General features: G+C 60.7%; 1 protein-coding gene across 8 annotated transcripts; it reads right to left on the reverse strand.

Moving 5' to 3' along the window:
- Positions 1 to 204: 204 nt before the first annotated feature.
- TNS2 (tensin 2) lies at positions 205 to 16386 on the reverse strand. 8 transcript variants are annotated; one of them, XM_055396533.2, is made up of 30 exons: positions 13494 to 13615; positions 12155 to 12277; positions 11768 to 11876; positions 11232 to 11269; positions 10331 to 10369; positions 9974 to 10012; positions 9761 to 9810; positions 9351 to 9522; positions 8998 to 9048; positions 8588 to 8710; positions 8441 to 8505; positions 7320 to 7403; positions 6834 to 6946; positions 6681 to 6741; positions 6350 to 6425; positions 5972 to 6101; positions 5800 to 5865; positions 5607 to 5720; positions 4185 to 5393; positions 3908 to 4058; positions 3191 to 3780; positions 2987 to 3076; positions 2596 to 2721; positions 2313 to 2405; positions 2110 to 2187; positions 1871 to 1948; positions 1282 to 1450; positions 1121 to 1189; positions 989 to 1018; positions 557 to 846 (listed from the first exon to the last, which is right to left on the reverse strand). In XM_055396533.2, the coding sequence occupies exons 1-30, from the start codon at positions 13566 to 13568 to the stop codon at positions 708 to 710; spliced, it is 4350 nt and encodes a 1449-aa protein (XP_055252508.1). In that variant the 5' UTR covers positions 13569 to 13615; the 3' UTR covers positions 557 to 707. The 8 variants fall into 8 exon arrangements, with proteins under 8 accessions (XP_088693014.1, XP_055252508.1, XP_055252507.1 ...); XM_055396532.2 differs by having other exon boundaries at positions 7320 to 7418; XM_055396529.2 differs by having other exon boundaries at positions 3908 to 4076; positions 7320 to 7418.
- Between the last annotated feature and the right edge of the window lie 1878 nt (positions 16387 to 18264).

The raw sequence follows: 18264 nt of genomic DNA on the forward strand, positions 1-18264 counted from the left end.
CCGGTACACGGGGCCAGGGATAGGGCTGGAGGAGGGGGTGGCGAAGGGCACTTGCTCACGAGGCCTGTGTGGACTACTGTGGGGCCAGGGAGAGGGTCGTGTGTCCCGGACATGGCTGGGGCCTGGGATGCCCCAAGAAACACAGGTGTGGTCCTGGGAGACCCGAGGCTTTGACCTTCCTGGAAACAGGCATGAGTCCAACTCTAAACATTATAGAAACTCTTTATTATTAGACAAAAATAGACTTTTTTTTTCTTTCCCCTCTTTTCACGTGGTCCTACTCTGATCTCTCTGCTCAGAGGGGAGGCAGAGAAGGGAGTACCTTGCTCCCCACACCTCTCCCCTCTCCCTGCCGTGCTGGGACCTGCAGTTGATGGAGCAGGCGAGGCCTGTCTCCCCTGCCAGCGCTGATGCTCTCCTGCAGGTGGGGCTGTCCGGATCACCCCTTCCAGGCTCCGCTGCCTCACCCTCACACACCCGTCTCTGCTCTCTGCTCACATGCAAGGTCATCACATGGGCCCTTCCACTTCGCTTAGCAGGCTGGGGGCGGGGAAGGAGAGCAGTGTCCCAGGCCAGTGTGTCTGCTCCCCATTCCTAGCGGAGAGGCTGGCTCCTGGGTCTCCTGGGTCCAGGCCAGGGGAAGTGAGGGTTGTGTGGTGCTGAGAGGGGCACAGTGTTGACGTGGGCTTAGAGCTTGTGGCCTTCCTTCATTTCCTCTGGCCCAGTAAAACTTTGGTGATGAAGGTGACAATGGCGCCTGCAGGCTGATCTGGGTCAAGCTCTGCAAAGAGGTGACACACATTCTCCCAAGGGCTTCCCGGCTTCTTGGCCACGAAACCAAAGATCCTGGGGGTACAAAGGCAGGGTGCGGAGGGCTGAGCATCCCTTCCTCAGGGACAGCCATGCCAGGGATGGGAAGCAAGGAGGCACCTGGACACCATGCTGATGCCATGCTGGGAGGGGAGACGGCACTCTGGGGGAGGCTTACTTGGAGGTGGTCCCATCAGAGTTGGTCCATCTGAGGAAGGAGAAGAACTGTGAAGGGATGCACCCAGGGAAGGGCTACCAATGGAGAAGCTGGGTTGGGGACTGGGATGAAGGGGCTGGGAGGGAGGGTCACCTCCGGTCCTGAGGGTCAGTGCTGGAGAAGGTGATGCTGTTCACTGGATAATGGCGGCGAAAGAAGAGCCTGTAAGGACGACAGTGGGGAGTCATCTGGAAACTGGGGCCCCGGGGTCTGTGCCTGGGGGCCCCGGGGGCTTATCCGGCACACATACTCACTTCCTCTGGTGGTCTGTGAGTGTGATGCCCTGGGCTGAGACCTTGAAGTGGACAACGGCTGGCGCGGGCCGGGGGCTGCAGCTCAGAGCTGCGGAGCTGGCCCGCGCCACCGCTTGGGGGCCCGTCAGCGACTCCGTCTCCACTGAGGTCAGGTAGAGCACACTGCAGGCTGCAGGGTGAGGAGTGGGTTGGAGGAAGCAGGGAGCAGTGGCTCTGCCAACCCCCAGCTCTATCTCCCCTCTGTTCCTCCCACCCGCCCAGCTCTTGCACTTTCCCCAGCTGCTGCTGCTCAAAAGGCATCCGTCACACAGGTAACCTGTTAAAAAGGCAGGCTCGGTGACTGTGCGAGATCTATAGTCAGAGATGCTGGAAAGAGGCCAGAGAATCTGCATTCTAGCAAGATCCCACCCCCTGCAGCCTAGATAGGACTCCCTGTCCCATCGTGCCTATGGGTACAGGCTTCCCCTGCCTTCCTGGGTGAGGTGCATCTGCCAGGACCAGCCCACACACATCAAAGCCTTTCTGTTCCCCATGTGTCAGGGATGTCCCCTTTGGTGCCCAGGGGAGGGAAGAAGGGAGAGGCCCGTACCAGCGCCTTGACGCAGGAGGTCTGCCGCTGTACTCATGTTGCTGGGCACTGGGGCCTCTGGGACCTCCTCCAGAGGATCTGAGGAAAACGGGGGTCAGCACGGAGTGGCAGTCCCAGGAGTTGAGGGCGCCCTCTGCCGTCCCAAGGGAAGGCAGGCAGGCAGGGAGCCAGGACTGGAGATTGCGCCTTTGGCCACAATGGGAGGGGAGAAGGGGGAGGACAGATGACCAGACACCCACCTTTGCTGGGAATGCGCAGGCAGCAGGGCAGGGACAGTGGGGAGATGGAGTGCTGGGAGACCAGGGCTGACAGGCTGCCTGCAGGGGAGAGGCAAGCGGGCTCCTGAGGTGCCCAGAGATACCTCCAGTCCTCCACCTTCCTCCTGACACCTCTTGGCCTCCCTGGAATGCCAAGTGCAGCCTTCCCCACCCCTGCTTCTCACCAAAGTAGGGCTCGCTGGGACAGCCTTTGATCTTCACCCCTTTGGGCCCAGTCTCAATGAGAAAATGGCGGACCAGCTGTTCCGAGGGGTCCCCTGACAGGAGTGGAGAGGAGGGGAGGAGAAGATTCCAGGTTCTGCTTCTCTCTGCTGGAATTCTCTGCCAAGCAGGAGAGCTCATCTCCTCCTCCCTACTACGAAGTGACCCAGGCCACCCTGCCTGGTCTTGCCTCTGTGCCTCCCCTCACCCCACTCCCCTTCCCCCTCGGGTTGGGCCACTCTGTACCTTTCCAGGACTGGGCGCTGGGAGGGGGCGTAGCCACCTTGAGAGCCAGCCCATAGGCTCCTTGGAATGAATGACTGTCCCTGATCAGGAAGGCCCCAGGGTCTTTGTCCTTCAGCAGGGTGATGGCTGGGGGAGGTGGGAGACGTTTTCACAGCAGCTGACCAAGCCCCCCAGACCTCTGGCCCTGACAGCTGTGGTGTCAGCACCCAGGATGCCACTGAAGAGTCAGTGCACTAGGCCCTGACCATGTGAGACCTCCTCAGGCCTAAAACCCAGAATCACCTGCTAGAAAGAGGCTCAGCCCAGAGAAGGCCCGCTGACATGGGGAAGTGGCACAAACCAGAAGCTGAGCCAAAGGCTTGGAGGGGGTGGGGGCAGGCTGGCTTCTCACCTTGGTCACGGGACAGGTTTGGCTTGTACCAGAACTTGGACGTGTCCTGGACAAACTTGACATTGCTCTGGCTCTCTTGTATCGGGGGCTCTAGAACAGGGAGAGACTAAGCTTGACCCCAGGGCTCCCCAGTCTTCATGCCATGCCCCTCCCTGGAAACCAGGTTCTCCCCAGGTGGCCCCAGCCTCCTGAAGGCCTTTATACCTGGGGGTTGGGGAGCATTATCTGGGAGCAGAGGTGCAAAAGTGACATGGTGACTAGCGCCTCTGGCTGGTGGCGATGCCTGCTCTGGGCCCCAGGATCCCGGCTGTTGCCCAGGCCCCAGCAGGTGGCGTTTCTCGGGAAGAGGGGGCTGGGCGGGGCCGTTGATGTCGTAAGATGCAGCCAGAGGAAAGGCAGGTGTGGGCGAGCTCTGAGGGGGTTCTGGGCTGGCCACAAGCCAGGGCATCTGAGTAGGCACAGGGGTGAGGGGGGACCCATCCGGGCTGTCTGGGGGGTCTCGCAGGCCCTGCCAGGGGGCATGACGGAGGCCGGGCAGGGTGTTGGGTACAGGCCCCCTTGGACTGGTGCTGTCCGAGCGGCCCCCTGGGCTCCTCTCCTGAGGCCAGTCATTGGGAGAGCGGGGTGGGGAGGCTGGGGAGAAGGTGCCAGGGGCTGGAAGCTCAGGCCCACTTCTCCCAGGCAGCTCTGGAGCCTTTTCAGCACCTCCCTGGGAAACAGGAGGCAAGGCCTCTGCAGGACTCAGTCTCTGAATGGGCGCCAATGTGGGGGAGCGGGTGTCCTGCCGTCGGGTGCTGCAGGGAGGGAAGGTGGGCGGGAGTTTAGTTGGGTTGCAGAGCCTTGTGTGAGCTACCTCCCAACCCAGGCTTCAGTGTCTACCCAGACAAGGAGGCCCCTGAGCTGCCCAGCCCCACGAAGCACCTCTCCTTGCCCTGGACGGGGCTGCTGGTGTGCAGCGGTGTGGAAGGACCAGACAGCTCAGAAGTGGCGCTGCACTGGGCATCTCGTGGGGACCGGGGCAGGGTGCTGTGCCCGCTGGGACCCTCCCTCCAGGACACGGGCTCCGGCGACTCTGCGGGGAGAGAAGGGGCTGTGGGCCAGGAAGAGCCCCTTCAGCCTGGCTTAGCTCAGTCTGTGCTTTCCCCACCATTCCCCAGAACCTCTTCTGCCCTGGGCATCCCCCTTCCCAGGGCCTCACCTGCAGATGCCAAGGGTCCTGCTGGGGCCAGGTGCCCAGGCAGCGGATAGCGGTCCCCTCCCTCCTCTGCAGGGATCTCGTAGCTCAGCTTCCTGGACTGGGGGTAGGGCGGGCTGCCTGGGGAGATGGAGCCAGCCCGGGGGGAGTGGGCACGAGGGCTGGGATACCCTCTGCCCTCACCTGGAGACCCACAGCTGTGAGGCACCCGGCCGTACGCTGGGCAGTAACTGGGAACTGCTCCTCCATAGCCGTATGTCACCAGGGCAGGGTACCCTGGGTGCCCATACCTGCCTTCGGGGCATATGGTGTAGGAGCAACCCTCATGCCCTTCCTCGCCTGCCTTGGGTGGCTTCAAGCAGCTGTAGTCAGGCAGCGGGGTGTGGTGGTGCCCGCAGGCAGGCACCAGCAGGGGCAGTGGGTGCCCAGGTCGCACCGGGTGCAAGAGGGGCTTGCCAGCCTCACTTGCCCACCCCTCTCCAGCCTCCCTCTCCAGTCGCAGCCCATAGAGGGCTGCCGTGGGCAATGCTAGCTTCTCCTCACAGGTGGGACATGAGCACAGTGCAGGCAGCCCCGGGTCTTCCAGGATCACCACCTCCCGGTAGCCTGGGGGGCGGTAGCCAAAGTCTCCATTGGCGGGTTTCCCCAGCTCCGGCGGGTAGGGGTATGGCCCCTCGGACAGTGAGCGGCAGAGGCGCCTCTTCTCCACGGAGGGCTCAGCATAGCCCTGGGGGGGCCCCTCATACGCTCCAAAAGCCCGCCGCCTCTCCAGGGTCCCCTCTGGCCGGTAGTAGCCTCCATTGGGGACCCCGCAGGGTTCCCGGTAGCCCTGGCGGCAGGAGCAGTGGCGGCTGAGGCCAGGCCTGTGTCCCGAATACATTCCAAGGTGGGGGCCTCCACCCGCAGCAGGCTGGTCTTCATCATCAAGGATGGCCGTCTCGCGCCCAGCTCCCCGGCCCCCACTGGCCACTCCACAGCCTCCCAGCAGGCGCTCGAGCTCCTGCCGCTCGGCAGCCGTCGGGGGTGGCCGGCCAGGGGACTCGGCGGCCGGCTCCGTGGTCAGCGTGGAGGAATGGCCAGAGTCACTGCTGACAGAAAGCAGCGGAGGTGGGGGTGGCTCTGGAGACGGGGCCGGTGGGGTCTGGCGGGGGGCTCGCTGCACCTGGGCATAAGGACTGCCATCCAGGGGCCCCCGGGTGTGGGTGACAGAGTCTGAGTCGGGAGAGGATCAGGGTGGGAGAGAAAGCAGGCAAAAGTGGGAGAGAGAGGGAGAGACAGACAAAGCGCATGTGTTAACAGGGGATGGCGCCGGAGACTCCAGCTCAGGGGGTGTCTCTTGGGAGGGTGTCTGTCTAGGGAGGGAAGCATGTGCCGCCCCCCACCCGAAACTCCACCTCCCGCCACCTCTGGGGGCAACCCACACACCATCCACACTGTCCTCATGGTGCAGGTTGAAGTTCTCGTAGGAGTCCCAGCGCACTGCGGGCTCTGCAGTGTTGTAGTCGACAGAGACGGAGGGCTCATTCCGTGGGGTGCTACCTATAGAAGAGTGCCCCGGGGGTGAGGAGCAGGGAGAGACAGCCCCTGACTCCTGCCCCCTCCCAGGCTTGGCTCATACCTTTGATCTTCTCTGGGCTGGAGGAGAAGACGAACTCCACCGAGGCTTGGAAGGGGAACCTCTCATCTGTGGGGAGTGGACGGTGAGGAGCCAGGTGCCCCCCTCCCTGCCCTTACCCACCTGCCTGCCTTCCCCCGGGCTCCAGCCCCCATGCCAATTGTCTCCAACTCACCGGCCCAGGCCTCATCCAACTGGTCCTTGGAGAAGGTGAGCCGTGATCCATGGATGGTGCATGTGTGGAACTGGACTCGGAACACGAGGGTCCGGTCAGTCCCCCGGCTACCCTTGTGATAGCATGTTACCTGGGTGAGGGGAGGGAGACCAGCATTCAGCCTCTGTGTCCACATACGTCCCCAGTCTCCACCCTGGGGACTGTCTGGCTGCGGCTCTGCTCTGCCTCAACTCCAAGGTGACCTCCCCATCAGGAAGACAACCTCCTTGCCCTCCAACCTGCCTTGAATCGATGGTTCTCCAGACGGTGCAGCTGGCAGCGTTCACCACCACCCAGACCCCACCCCCAGGACTCTCCCTGTGGCTGAGGCCCTCTCACCATGACATCGCCTTTGAGGAGGAGGGCTGGCTCCAGGCTGATACAAAGCTGCTGGGGACAAGGGCCTGCAACGTGACTGGGGAGGGGAGAGGGCAGAGCTGAATCAGGGGCACCTGGGTGCGGCTGTGAAGAGTCAGGAGGGAGCTGGGAGATCGGAGGCTGAGCCCTCCCTGAGCACGAGCCCTTTAAGCATCAGCTTCCCCATTTGTAAAACGGAGTCTATGATGCTATTAGCTTTGGGATGCAGTGCTAGAGCTGGAGGCCCAGCTGTCTGGGAAAGGCTGGAAAGACAGGGATTCAGGGAGAAGGGGTCTGGGAACAGAATGCTCACTAGATTCCAGATGTATAGACAAGCTGCATGGACTGGTAGATCTTGAGGAAAGGCTGGAAACCTAGAGGGGCAACAAAGAGAAGGCACATGAAGGGTGCTGAGTGGAGGGCGTGGGGGACAGCCCCCCACAGAGCGCATGCCAGGCAGACTCACCTGCACCAGGTTCCAAGGCTGGCACCACGGGCATTAGCACACAGTGCAGGAAGAGGGGGCTGCTGTTCATGCGGATGGACCCGGACAGCAGGCCACTGAAGCAGGCGATATACCTGGCGGCAGGAAGCCGAGGTGGCCTTGAGCCCTTCCAGATCGCGACCTCGTGTGACATAGCAATGGGCCCTGACTATCCCGTGAGTCCCTCTTTATTGCAAGACTCAGCTTCATTCTCTGTATAGCTCTTGCTAACATCCCAAACGATCCTGTCTATTTATTTATAGGTTTATTGCCTTCTACCCCATCAGCATGTAAATAAGCCCCATGAGAGCAGGGACCTTGCATTTGTTCTGCATCCTCAGCACTTGACACAAGCCCTAGCACACAGGAGGTGCTCCAGGAAGGTGTGCTGTGTGAATGAGATAAGCTTGGCCTTGGCAGTCACGGAGGGACCTGCTCACTTGGCCCATCCCCACCCAGGCTGCTCACCGGCGCTGGGAGGGCTGCAATTCTGCAGCAACCTTGTCTTCACAGAACTTCCGCATGGTAAGGGTCGCCAGTGCCTGGTCTGCCCTGGGGAGAGAGGGGCTATTGTGGGGGCTAAGAGGGTGGTTATATCCTGGTCTCCCTTTCCTAAGCTCCAGGGGAGGGAAGAGAGGTGTGATTCCCTGCAAGTCTAGAGGAGGTTCAGAGTGGTGGTGAAGAGAACTAGAAACCCCACAAGCAGTCACTTTACTAGTTGTTGGACTGCAGCAACTGTTCCCTGAGTTTTAGTTTCTTCCTCTGTAAAACGGGACAATAAGACCATGCTATGGGTTGAACTGGGGCTTCCCCGGTGGCTCAGTGGTAAAGAACCCACCTGCCAATGCAGGAAACATGGGTTTGATTCCTGGGTTAGGAAGATCCCCTGGAGAAGGAAATGGTCACCCACTCCAGTATTCTTGCCTGGGAAATCCCATGGCAGAGGAGCCTGGTGGGCTACAGTCCGTGGGGTCGCAGAAGAGTCGGGTATGACTTAGCGACTAAACAACAAAACCGGGTTGAATTGTGTCCCCCCAAAAGATATATACCTCAGAATGTGACCTTATTTGGACATAGGGTCGTTGCAGATGTAATTAATTAAGATGCTATACTGGAGTAGGGTGAGCCCTTAATCCAATGTGATTGGTGTCCTTAGAAGAAGAGAAGAAGAGACACAGACACACACACACACAGGAAGAAGGCCATGTGACGACGGAGGCAGAGACTGGAGTGATACATCTGTAAGCCAAGGGACACCAAGGACTGCTGGCCACCACCGGCAGCTGGGAGGAGGCCATTCCCAGAGTCTCAGTGGCAGTGTGGCCCCGCTGACACCTTGATTTTAGACTTCTGGCCTCCAGAACTGAGACAACAAAGTTCTGCTGTCTTAAGCCACTTAGTCTGTGGCACTGTGTTATAGCAGCGCTAGGAAAGTGGTGAGGTACAAGTGAGAAAAAGGCGGTGGAAAGCTCAAGTTTATAGTAAATGGCTCTGAACCCTGAAGTGGGCTTCAGAGGATGGGGGCTCATCGAGGGCCAGCTGGAGGGAGGGTCCCTGGGGAAGGGGGGACTTGGGGCTGGGCACCTTACCCTGCAGAGATCTTGCTGTAGTGCATATAGGCAGAGACGATGACCCCGAGCTTGCCCTTGCTCCCCTGAGGACAGAGAGGGATAGAAGGCTTGGTGGGGCCCCTTGCTGAGGGCCCCCAGTCCTGTGAACCTGAAGTTCCAGCTCACCTTGCAGTACAATACGACCACGTGCTGCGGGTCAGCGCTGAGCCAGGTCTCCATGGCTTTGCAAATGGAGCACAGCTTGTCTAGGGGCGGTGCATGCAGCTCAGGCCAGCCAAAGTCCTGGACCTGAGGGGTACAGGGGTGGAACTGGGGCTGGTGGCCACCAAAGAGGTGGGTGGGGTGGAAGAGGGATAGGGTTTAGGTGCCTGGAGACAAGGTCAGGGGCCTGTTGCTTGTGTCGATGACAGCCTCAACTCTTTCTCACCGAGATGATGGGTCGATACCTGCTGCACCATGCTTTGGGCTGTCCCAAGCGACAAGTCACATGGGCGAGTGTCTCAGAGTAAAGTAGATGCCAAGTGCTACTATTAATACTGAGAAGGCTGGGGGTGATGGTTTTAATTCCCTCCTACCTTCGGGTTTAGGCGGGTCAAGTCATGTCTTTTCTCTGAAAGGTTGAAGAGCTGCAAGTAAAGTGGGGGCGTTAGGCGAAGTGACCCCAGGCAGCGAGGCGTGGTGATTCTTGGAGGTGTCACCTGCTGCGACCCTAAGTAAGGGTCTCTCTCCAAAGGGAGGAAGTGACTAAGGCCCGGGCTAACTTTGACAGCCACATCAGTTGTCTGCCTTCGAGGTCTGCTCGGTAGAGCGTCCGCGGCCCCGCCCACTCGGGGCCCCGCCTCCACAGGTTTGACGTCAGGGAGCCGCCGGGCCCTTCTGGCTCTCCCAGCCCTCTCATTGGCTGACTCAAGCAGGTCCCGCCTCTCACCAGGTACTTGTCGCGGTGCTTGGATTGCAACACGTGAGCCAGCTCGCGCAGGTGGCCCCGGTGTCGCTGCTCGTCGGGCCGCGCGGGGAAAGAGGCGGCCAGGATCCGCTCCGTCACGTAGGTGAGGTCCAAGTCCCAGCGGCGCTCCATGAGCGGGTCCAGGCTGAAGCTCCTGGGGAGGAGGGGCGAAGCTGTGTTAGGAACGGGGCGGGGAGAGGGTGTGTGGGGCGGGCACCGGGAGGCTGGTATGATGGAAAGGTGCCTGGCCGACTACAGGTGAGGCCTCCTGGGTCCTGACCTTTTGGGGGTGGGGCTGTCCTGGAGAGCTCTGTTGGGGGGAACTGCACGGGGCTGAGGTGTGGGGTATGAGGAAAGGGCTCATATGGGACCACACCCGGCACCCTACTTACCTGGGCAGAGTGCTGCGCTGCTTTGAGTGGTTCAGAGACTTGGTGGATCCCTGGTGGATGAGATGAGATTCTGCACACATCTTTTGTGCCCCTCACTCTAGGCCTCCCCACTCCAGAGTTCCATGAATTTTGCTCCAGGAGAGACCTAGGTCCTGAGTCCCAGAGCTATCTGCTTCCGCCCCCCCACCCCCCAACCCCGCAGCATCACCGTACCAGGTGCTCTATGCGCCTCACAGGGGCGGTGTTTCTCCGCTAGAGGAGGGGAGGAAAAGGGAGTGGTTAGGGAAGGGGCAAGGACCAGTCTGGGCCTGGGGGCAGTGGGGAGGGGTTGTGTGTGTCCCCGTGAGGGCTGTATTAGTTGGGGCAGGGAGAGAGGGAGGAGTCCTAACCCTGAGCAGGCCCAAGACACAAGAGCAGAGGGCTCAAAAAGTTTTCCACTGTCTCCAGATGGCCACTATGCACAGCAGTCCATTCAAGGTAACTTCCTGGGGCCCCATCTGTGGCCACCAAACCTCTGGACAGCGCAGCCTGGTTCTTTGGATCCCCCACCCCATCCCAGAGCACACTCACCAGCTCCACGGGAGGCAAGGCCTGACAGGACGAAGTCACCTGGAAGGAGACTGGAGTGAGGAGCTGAGCTGCTGGTGAAATGGGCTCTCCTGGGCTTAGGATGGGGCCACCCCTCAGCTTCAGCAAGAAGGTGGAGGGGCTGTCAGCAGATGGGCACAGGCTGCAACTGACGTTCCTCTATTTAAGGGAGCCTCCCCTCTGGCCTCTCGGTCTCCCACCCTTGGGCCCCCAACATGTTACTCTTGGCTCCCAGCCCCCTGCCCACACAGACCCCCATTCATCCAGCTGCAGGGCAGGAGTTATATATAGAGCCATGCAGGCAGGCCACGGCCAGGGACAGACACTGGCCTCTTTCACTGGGAGACCCCGCCCCTGGGCACACAGCTCCCCAAAGCAAGCTCTAAGGCCCTAGGACCCCTCACACTGCAGAAGGAGGACTAGGGCACCCTAGAGATGGGACTGTTCCAGGTACCCAATGGATAGTGGGTGCTGCCTACATCTTGCATCTTCTGCCCAGCCTTTCCAGGGCCCAGGAAAAGACCCACTCAGGCATCCTGAGGACCCTTCCCCAGAGGGAGGGCAAAGCCCATCCCGCCACCAGTCTCTGCTTTGACCCCCACCCACCCCACCCTTCCTCCTCCTCATTCTCCTCCTCTTCCCCACCCCCATCCTCACGCCAGCTGCAGCCTGGGCACAGCACCAAGACAAACGTGCTGTCTTGCTGTCCACCCGCCTGGGCCAGTCCTCCAGGGGGTGGAGTAGGGTGGTTCTTAAAGGGCTCAGCACAGTACCCTCTGTTACCCAGCAGGGTTCCCCAATGATGAGAGGGGTGGAGGGGTGGAGAAGCCCATTTCAGAGGAGAAGGGTCCCCAGGCGCCCCTCCCCACATCAGATTACCCACCTTTGCTTCACACTTCCTGTGTGTTGCCACCTTGCAGACTAGAGGAGATGGAGGGGAGGAGAGGTGTTAGCGGGGGGGCCACTGGGGCAGTGGAGGGGGTGGCTTCCTTGCTCCCCAGGCCCTGGAACTTCCCGGACTCCAGCTGTACTGAGTTGGCTGGAGTCCGGGAGCAGGGGCAGAGTTCAAGGGAAGCATATGGCAGTGGTGCGCTCCTACCCAGGCCAGGGAGTGGGGGATCCAGGGGTAATGTTCCAGGATGGATGTGGGAGAGGAGGAAAGGACAGGAGGAGGGCATGGAGGGAAGCCTCCAGTTCCAGGTCAGGTGGGAGGGTAATTTAGAGAACTAGGCTTCCTGGGGTGCTGGAGGAGCAAGGGCTGTTTGGAGGGGAGGCAGTTCCTCTTGGCCCCCATGTTGCCCAGCCCAGGGGCAGCGCATGTAATACATGCTCTGTCCTGGGGTCTGCCTGCTGGGGTTGTGCAAGCCAGTGGCACTGGGCGATGCTCTCAGAGTCACAGCCTAGGGCGGGGCACCTCACCTCTGCATGAGACGCCCGTCCCATCGATGGTCACCTTACACACAGCACAGACTGGTGGTTTCTTCCGGAAGACCTTCTCCCGGAAGCTATGTGGCTCAGCTTTCCTAGGCTGACGGGCGGAGGGACAGACAAACAGACAGAGGTGTCAGTTCCCACGGGTCCGTCTCCAGGACAGGGCCGGGCCTGAGGGCAGCACTTTTTCTGTCTTCTTCCATCCTGGTATCGCCCCACACTTGTCAAACGCACTTGGCCACAGCTGTTTCCAAGCAGCTACAGTGCCTGTCCTCGACAGTGCGTGGAACCTGGCCCCTTGCGTCACCCTAGCTTAGGGTCAGCTCCTCCCCAAGGGATCACTTAGGCCCCTCACGTGGCCCTGGTGTGTGATACCTTTGTGGTCACTGTTAACCAAATCCCAGAGCTTCCGTTCTGGTGTGGGGGGTGGCGTTCCCTGACTCCTCTATGAAGGCAACCTGTTTCTCCTCCCATCTTGCCCTCCCTAGCGGGAGGCTCCTGTCAGAAGTAAGCAGGGAGGGGGTCAAACATGAATGTAGGGTGTCAGTCACGAGCACCCAGATGGCCCAGCAGGAGTGTCCTCGGCCAGGCCTGCTTCCCTGGCTCCCACTGTCCTCGTCCTCCCAGCAGCTGACACGCCCTCCTCCCCCCCACTGTCAGAACAACATGTTTACTCATTGTGCACCAAGGCGGCAGGCAGCAATTGTGTAAGGAGAGGGCGGTAGTGCTGGAGGGAGAGGCAGATGGAGGCATGACATGGAAAAATATTTAGCTGCCTTACTGCTCCAGGATGTAGTAAGCACCCAGTCACTTGAGAAGGTTCAAGAGGGATTCCAGCATTGAAGGGGGAGAGGGTGGACCCGATGCTCTCCGGCCTTTCCCCTCCCAGAGTGCAGTGAGCCAGGAGGCTGGCATGTCCCCCAAGGCCCAGGACTACCTTTCCCATTCATCCATCCTCTGGGGACCATTTACCTCCTTGTCTCCTCTCCTACCTATTTTTCTTCTCCTCTGGCTTTCAAGTTCTGCCTCCCTCCCAAATAGTACTGTCTCATGCTGCCCTGAGATGCCTTTTTGAGGGGTAAGGCTGAAAAAAATGTGGGGAAAGGCAGTGATGGGGCCTCTAGGCCCCCCAGCCTGGGGATGCAGGCAGCACCTCTGGTTCTTGGCTGTCCTTGAAGCTGCTGGATTAAAGCCAACTTGAACTCCTCTGGGCTGGACCAACTCTGCCAGACCCACTAGGAAACTTGGGTGCATTTTGGTATTAATGGCACAGGCAGATGATGTCAGTGGAAAACAAGTCAAGCCCCCTTGTCTAAAGCACTTCTGAGACCTGGCCGCTTCCCTTCCTTCCTTCCTTTGCCATCCCTACCCCATTTCCCCCAAACTTCTTGGCTTAGGGAAGTCTTCTCCCAGGCTCCAAAATAGTACCTGGGAAGGTCCTACCTTAATGTATACCTGCCCGTGTAGGGCTGGCCTGGGCTAGGGCAGGGAAGGTGGCAGGAGAGTTGATAAGGATCTGCTATCACCCAGACTTCTGCTGCTCATGTCACAGCCCTGGCCACTCCAAAGAGACAGAGTACCGAGGGGGTACGGGTCTAGGGAAGAAGGCTGAGGAAGCTGAAACTGGGAGGAAGCTCTGGCCGGAGTTTTGGCCCCCTCCCCCACTGCCCACACCTCCACCCCCGCCCCTCTGCCCAGTCAAGGGCACTCCTACCCTGCTGGTGGCCCGGCTGCTGTCCCTCCTCCCCAGGGCTCTGAGCAGCCTCTCCACAGGGCCGCTGGACTTCATGGTGTCTGGCTGCCTGGGGTGCCGGCCTTGGGGCCCGAACAATGCTGGGGCCTGGCCCGGGGCTTCCTGGAAGCGGCCTGGCAGAGGCAGCCGCTTCCCTTGGGTGGAGAGTAGGCTGTCTGGCTGGTGTGAGGAGAAGCCCAGCCCTGGAAGTGGAGGGGAGTGCAGGCGGGAAGGGGGCAGGTCGCTGCTCCAGGAAGTGGGGGGCGGGAGGCTGTGGGGGAGGCCAGGAGATCAGATTCCCAGGATCTACCCTGCTGGGAGTGTCAGCCCAGGATCTTTTGCCCCCACCCCATCCTGCTCGGGAGCTGCCCCCTGGCCTGGGATCTACCCTATCTGGGGATCTGTGGGATCCTGAGGTCCAGCCCTCAGTGGGGCGGGGCAGGGGCGGGGTGGGAATTTAGGTCTCAGGGCCCCGGCTCAAGGGCCAGAGGGGAACGCCGCGTCCCTGCCAGGCCAGCCTCCCCGCCTGAACTCTCAGGCTCTCTGGGGACCTTCTAGTGGGAAGGAGGGGGAGCTGGGAATCGCTGTCCCAGTCAGTTCAGGACCTGGACTGCATCCTGAGGGCCAGCGTTCTGCCTCAGTTTCACTAATTGTGAAGCAACAGGAAAAGGAAAACATGCCCTGGCCCCTTGCCCCCACCATCTACACTGAAAGGCCAAATTCCAGCCCCAAGACTGCTCTGCCCACAGGAGTCAGTTATTCTGCCCCAGCCCAAGGCATTTGAGGTCCTTCTCCTGAAAGCTCCCCAGCTGCCCTGCTCCGGACACAGTCCTTCCTTCACTCACCTACTCCCTGGGTCCCTAGCTCCTCTTTGGAGCCTTGCCACTTGGGCCCGCCTTCTCCCCATCCAGCCCCTCCCCCCGCCCCAGCCTGAGTACTACCTTCATGGCTCCCCCAGCTCCGCTCTCCTTCCTCAGCAGCTGTCCCAGGGTTGGAGGACTGGACAGGAGGCCCCCCCTCCCAACACATACTCCACCCCCCTCCGCGGGCCTCCTGCCTCCCTCTGGGAACACAGCCAGCTTCCTGTCCCAGGAGTTAAGGGAAGGAGGTGGACTGGGGCATTGGAAAGGGGTGGGGGTAGTAATCTTCCAAAAAATGTTAGGGGTTAACAGCCTGGGGGTTCTCAGCCCCAAGTCTTGGATCACAGCCCCCCAGAGCAGTCCAGTGGAACAGTCCAGCTGCTTGAAAGAATGCAAATGTGTGTGTCCTGTCCGCCCCCACCCCCCAACATTTGCACGGTAGTTACTGAATGTCCCAGGGCTCTGGCAGCTCCCCCAGCCCTGGTTCCTCCCACCAGGTCCGCAGCCGCCCCTCTCCCTCCCCCGTGTCCCATCAAGGTTGGTCTAACCCTGCCTCCTCTGCGATGAGCCCACTCAGGACACTTCCTTGGTCTGGGCCTAGCCTGAGACTTCTCCCTTGAAGCTCTAATACACCTTCCAGGTCAGGAAGTCTCTCCCCAGGGTACCTTGGCCAGAGGGAGGCCTAACCAGTAACTGGAGAGGGGCACTGGCTCTGCAACCCACTCCCACCTCCAGCCCTGGCTGGGTCCCAGGACATTCCGGGCCCCTGGCCAGTGTGGGCAATCGGGCCAGGCCTGGTCCAGTCCCCAGCTCTGCTGGGAGCAGGTGAGGTGCTATGGTGGTGGTGCGGGTGTGGGTGGTCTTTCTCCCCTCCTACTGCAGTTACCCTGACCAGGACCCCTCCAGCAGGCTTGTCTCTACTTCTGCTGCCTCCGCAGGGGCTGAAAAGTCTCCTAACTTGGCAACAGGTCCCCAAACCTCCTCGGACCCTCTTTCTTGACCTCGTGGATGGCTCACTAGCCCCTGTGTTGGGTGGCCAGGGAAGATGGCTTTGAGTCCCTCCCCACCCTGTGGAGCGTCTCTCAAGTGAGACGGAAGTGGGAAAGCGCTGAGCCCGCTGCTAGTGCTGAGAGGAAAAGCAGCTCCCTGGGGCAGACTTGGGAGGGCCAGGCCAGAGCCCTGGGACCCTCACCCTCTTCCAGCCCGCAACTTTGCTGAGCCTGTCAGTCTCTCCCCCAGCCTGGCCCCCTCTCACTCCAAAGCCCTGGGTTTGTTTGGAGAAACCCCTCCACCCACACACTCCCCCTTCCTGGAAATAGCTGTGGTTGGACGAGCGGCTGGGAGCCCAGCCGCGGAGGAGGGGTGAGGCCCAGGGAAGGAGACGGGGGGAAGGAGGGGTGTGCGAGAGTGCCCAGGGTGATCTGGAAAGCTGACGATGAAGGCCGCATGTGCCTCGGTTTCCCCAGATATGAGGTGGAAAAGGAAAACCGTGACACACACTCTCCCCGGCCAGTTCCCGCCCAAGTCCCGGGCCTGAGGGGGCGGTGCGCGTGCGTGGCGGGACCGAGCGGCGGCGAAGGCTATCCCGACGCGCGAAGGCGAGGCGGCCGGCCGGGGAGTGGCCGTGGACGGGCCCCGCCCCCGGTCACCTTTCCGGCCTCTGTCGGCCGCGGCCCTCGGACCCCGGGCTCCCGACCCCCGACCTGGCGCGCCCGCTCCGCTCCCGGCGCCCATTCGCCCCGGCGGCGGCCCCGCGCCCCCTGGCGACCACCACCGGCACTGCCCGCCGCGCCGTGACGCACAGGCCGCCGCCCTCCCGCCCGGCGCCTCGCGGCCACTCACCTGCGGGGGGCGCCCGGCGGCACGGGGGCGCGGCGGGGCGGGGCAGCAACAGGGGGAGCCCCCGGGCCAGCCCATCCCGCGCCGGGCCCGCGCCGAGCGGACGCGGAGGAGGCGGAGGAGGCGGGCCGGGCGCGCCGCGCTCCCCGCGCCGCCCTCTGCTCCCTCCCGCGCGCTCGCCTCCCGCCCTCTTTCCCTCCTTCCCGGGCTCCAATCCCCGCGTGCCGCCCGCTCCCCGCCCCTCCTCCTCCGGCTCTCTCTTCTCCCCACCTTCTCTGGCGAGTCCACGCGCCCGGGAGCTGGGAAGGAGGCATGCGGGGACTAGCAGAGACCCTCGGAGACAGAAATTCGGGGAGAGAGGTGAACACGGAGAACACAGGGACAGGAAACAGAGCCCCGCAGAGACTGATCCAGAGACGGGCAAAGAAACTTACGAGCCAGCAGAATAAAAGGTGGACAGAACGCGCCAGAAGCAAGGGCGGAGAGGACTGCCTTCTCAGAAGTGTACTTGAGAGTGGGCTTGACCCCCAAATTAGGGGCCACCCGCGGCCTGGTCTCGTGAAGCTAGCGCCACCTTCCCACCGGGGCTTCAGGCGAAGGCGCCGGGTGTCACTTGTGTCGCAAGTCGCTGGACACGCTTTCCTGGTCCTCTGCCCCACGGGAGACTTCTCTCTCGGATGCCACTTATGCCCCCCCAAAGGACTCAGAGCTGAGGACCTCCAGGTCAAGTTCAACCTCCCATCCCTAACCCTAAGCCACTCCAGTGAGCCCAAACAGCCCCCTGCTTTGGACCTGGCCTGTCCTGTTCCCTAGGAGAATTCTGTTTAAAAAGTCTTCACTTTTAACTCAAGTTCCTGGCTTCCCAGTGGACACGGAAATTCATTCTAATCTCATTCACTACTTTTGCAGTGTCTGGATCTGGTACTAGATTGGCACTTCTTGGAACTGAGGCTCTGGGGTTGGTTTGAGTCTTGCTGCCCTGGAGGGGAAGGTAGAGAGAAGGGATGTCTTTCTAGAAGCTCAATCTATTCCCATTCCCAGATTCCCCACTGTTATTTAGCAGTGAGCCATTCCTGAAAGTTTCTCCCTCTTTCCCCCTCCCCTTTGGATTTTCCATGACGAAAATTGGCCAGGGGGGAGTGGGGAAGGGGGTCAGGTGGATTCTGAGGAGCCAGTGCCCAGGCCTCAATGCCCAACACTAAGCACTAAGGCCCTCTGTTCCTCACTGGCTCGTCTCTCATCTGGGTCTTTTCTGTGCTCATCTAGCCTTTGGCAAAGGCTGAGGAAGTCTGGTTCTGATTAGGAGAGAGTGGAGCACTTGATTCTAATCTGGCGGCAGGGTAGAGGTTGGGAAGTGGGGGATGCTGACAATGCAGGGCCCTCAGAGACTGGCATTTGGGAGGGGTAGGTGTGGCTGGGACCTGGCAGCCTTGACCTTGCTGCTCTTGACTGAGTTGGTGTCCAATAGGCAGACTCAGATTAGAGTGGCTGGAGACACTGGGCTTTGGAGAAAGGGGTGGAGGATTGGAATGGAGCAGGGGAGACGCATTAGGAGAAGGGGAGGGACTAGAATTCGGTCGGAACCTACTGGGGGAGGGGGAGGGCTGAAGACCATTCAGTGTATTTTGGCCAGATCTGATTATGTAATAGAAATACCGAGATATGAAAATTCACTCACTTCTTTGGAACCTAAGGCTAGCTCTTAAAATCTTTACTCTTCGAGAATTTGTTAGGGTCTTTGGCTGGGCCCTGGGATACACACCAAAGGGGGTAGGTTCTAGAGGTACCAAAGGAGAGACAGGGACTCAGAGAAAACATCCTTGATTGGATCCCAGAGTGGTGGGCAGGGCTAGAGCCTCACACTCACACTGGTATTGCTGCCCCTAAGAGAAAGTTTTTTGGCAGGTTTTGTGGGGGCATGCTGCCCGGCTGGCAGGATCTTAGTTCCCCAACCATGGATCAAACCTGGCCACTGGCAGTGAAAGTGCCAGGTCCTAACCACTGGACAACCAGGGACTTACCACTAAAAGGAATTTTTGAGGTGCCAAAGAATT

The sequence above is a fragment of the Moschus berezovskii genome, chromosome 6, assembly GCF_049115385.1.
Source record: "Moschus berezovskii isolate FMDL1 chromosome 6, NW_MosBer_1.0, whole genome shotgun sequence".
NCBI classification, from domain to species: Eukaryota; Metazoa; Chordata; class Mammalia; order Artiodactyla; family Moschidae; genus Moschus; species Moschus berezovskii.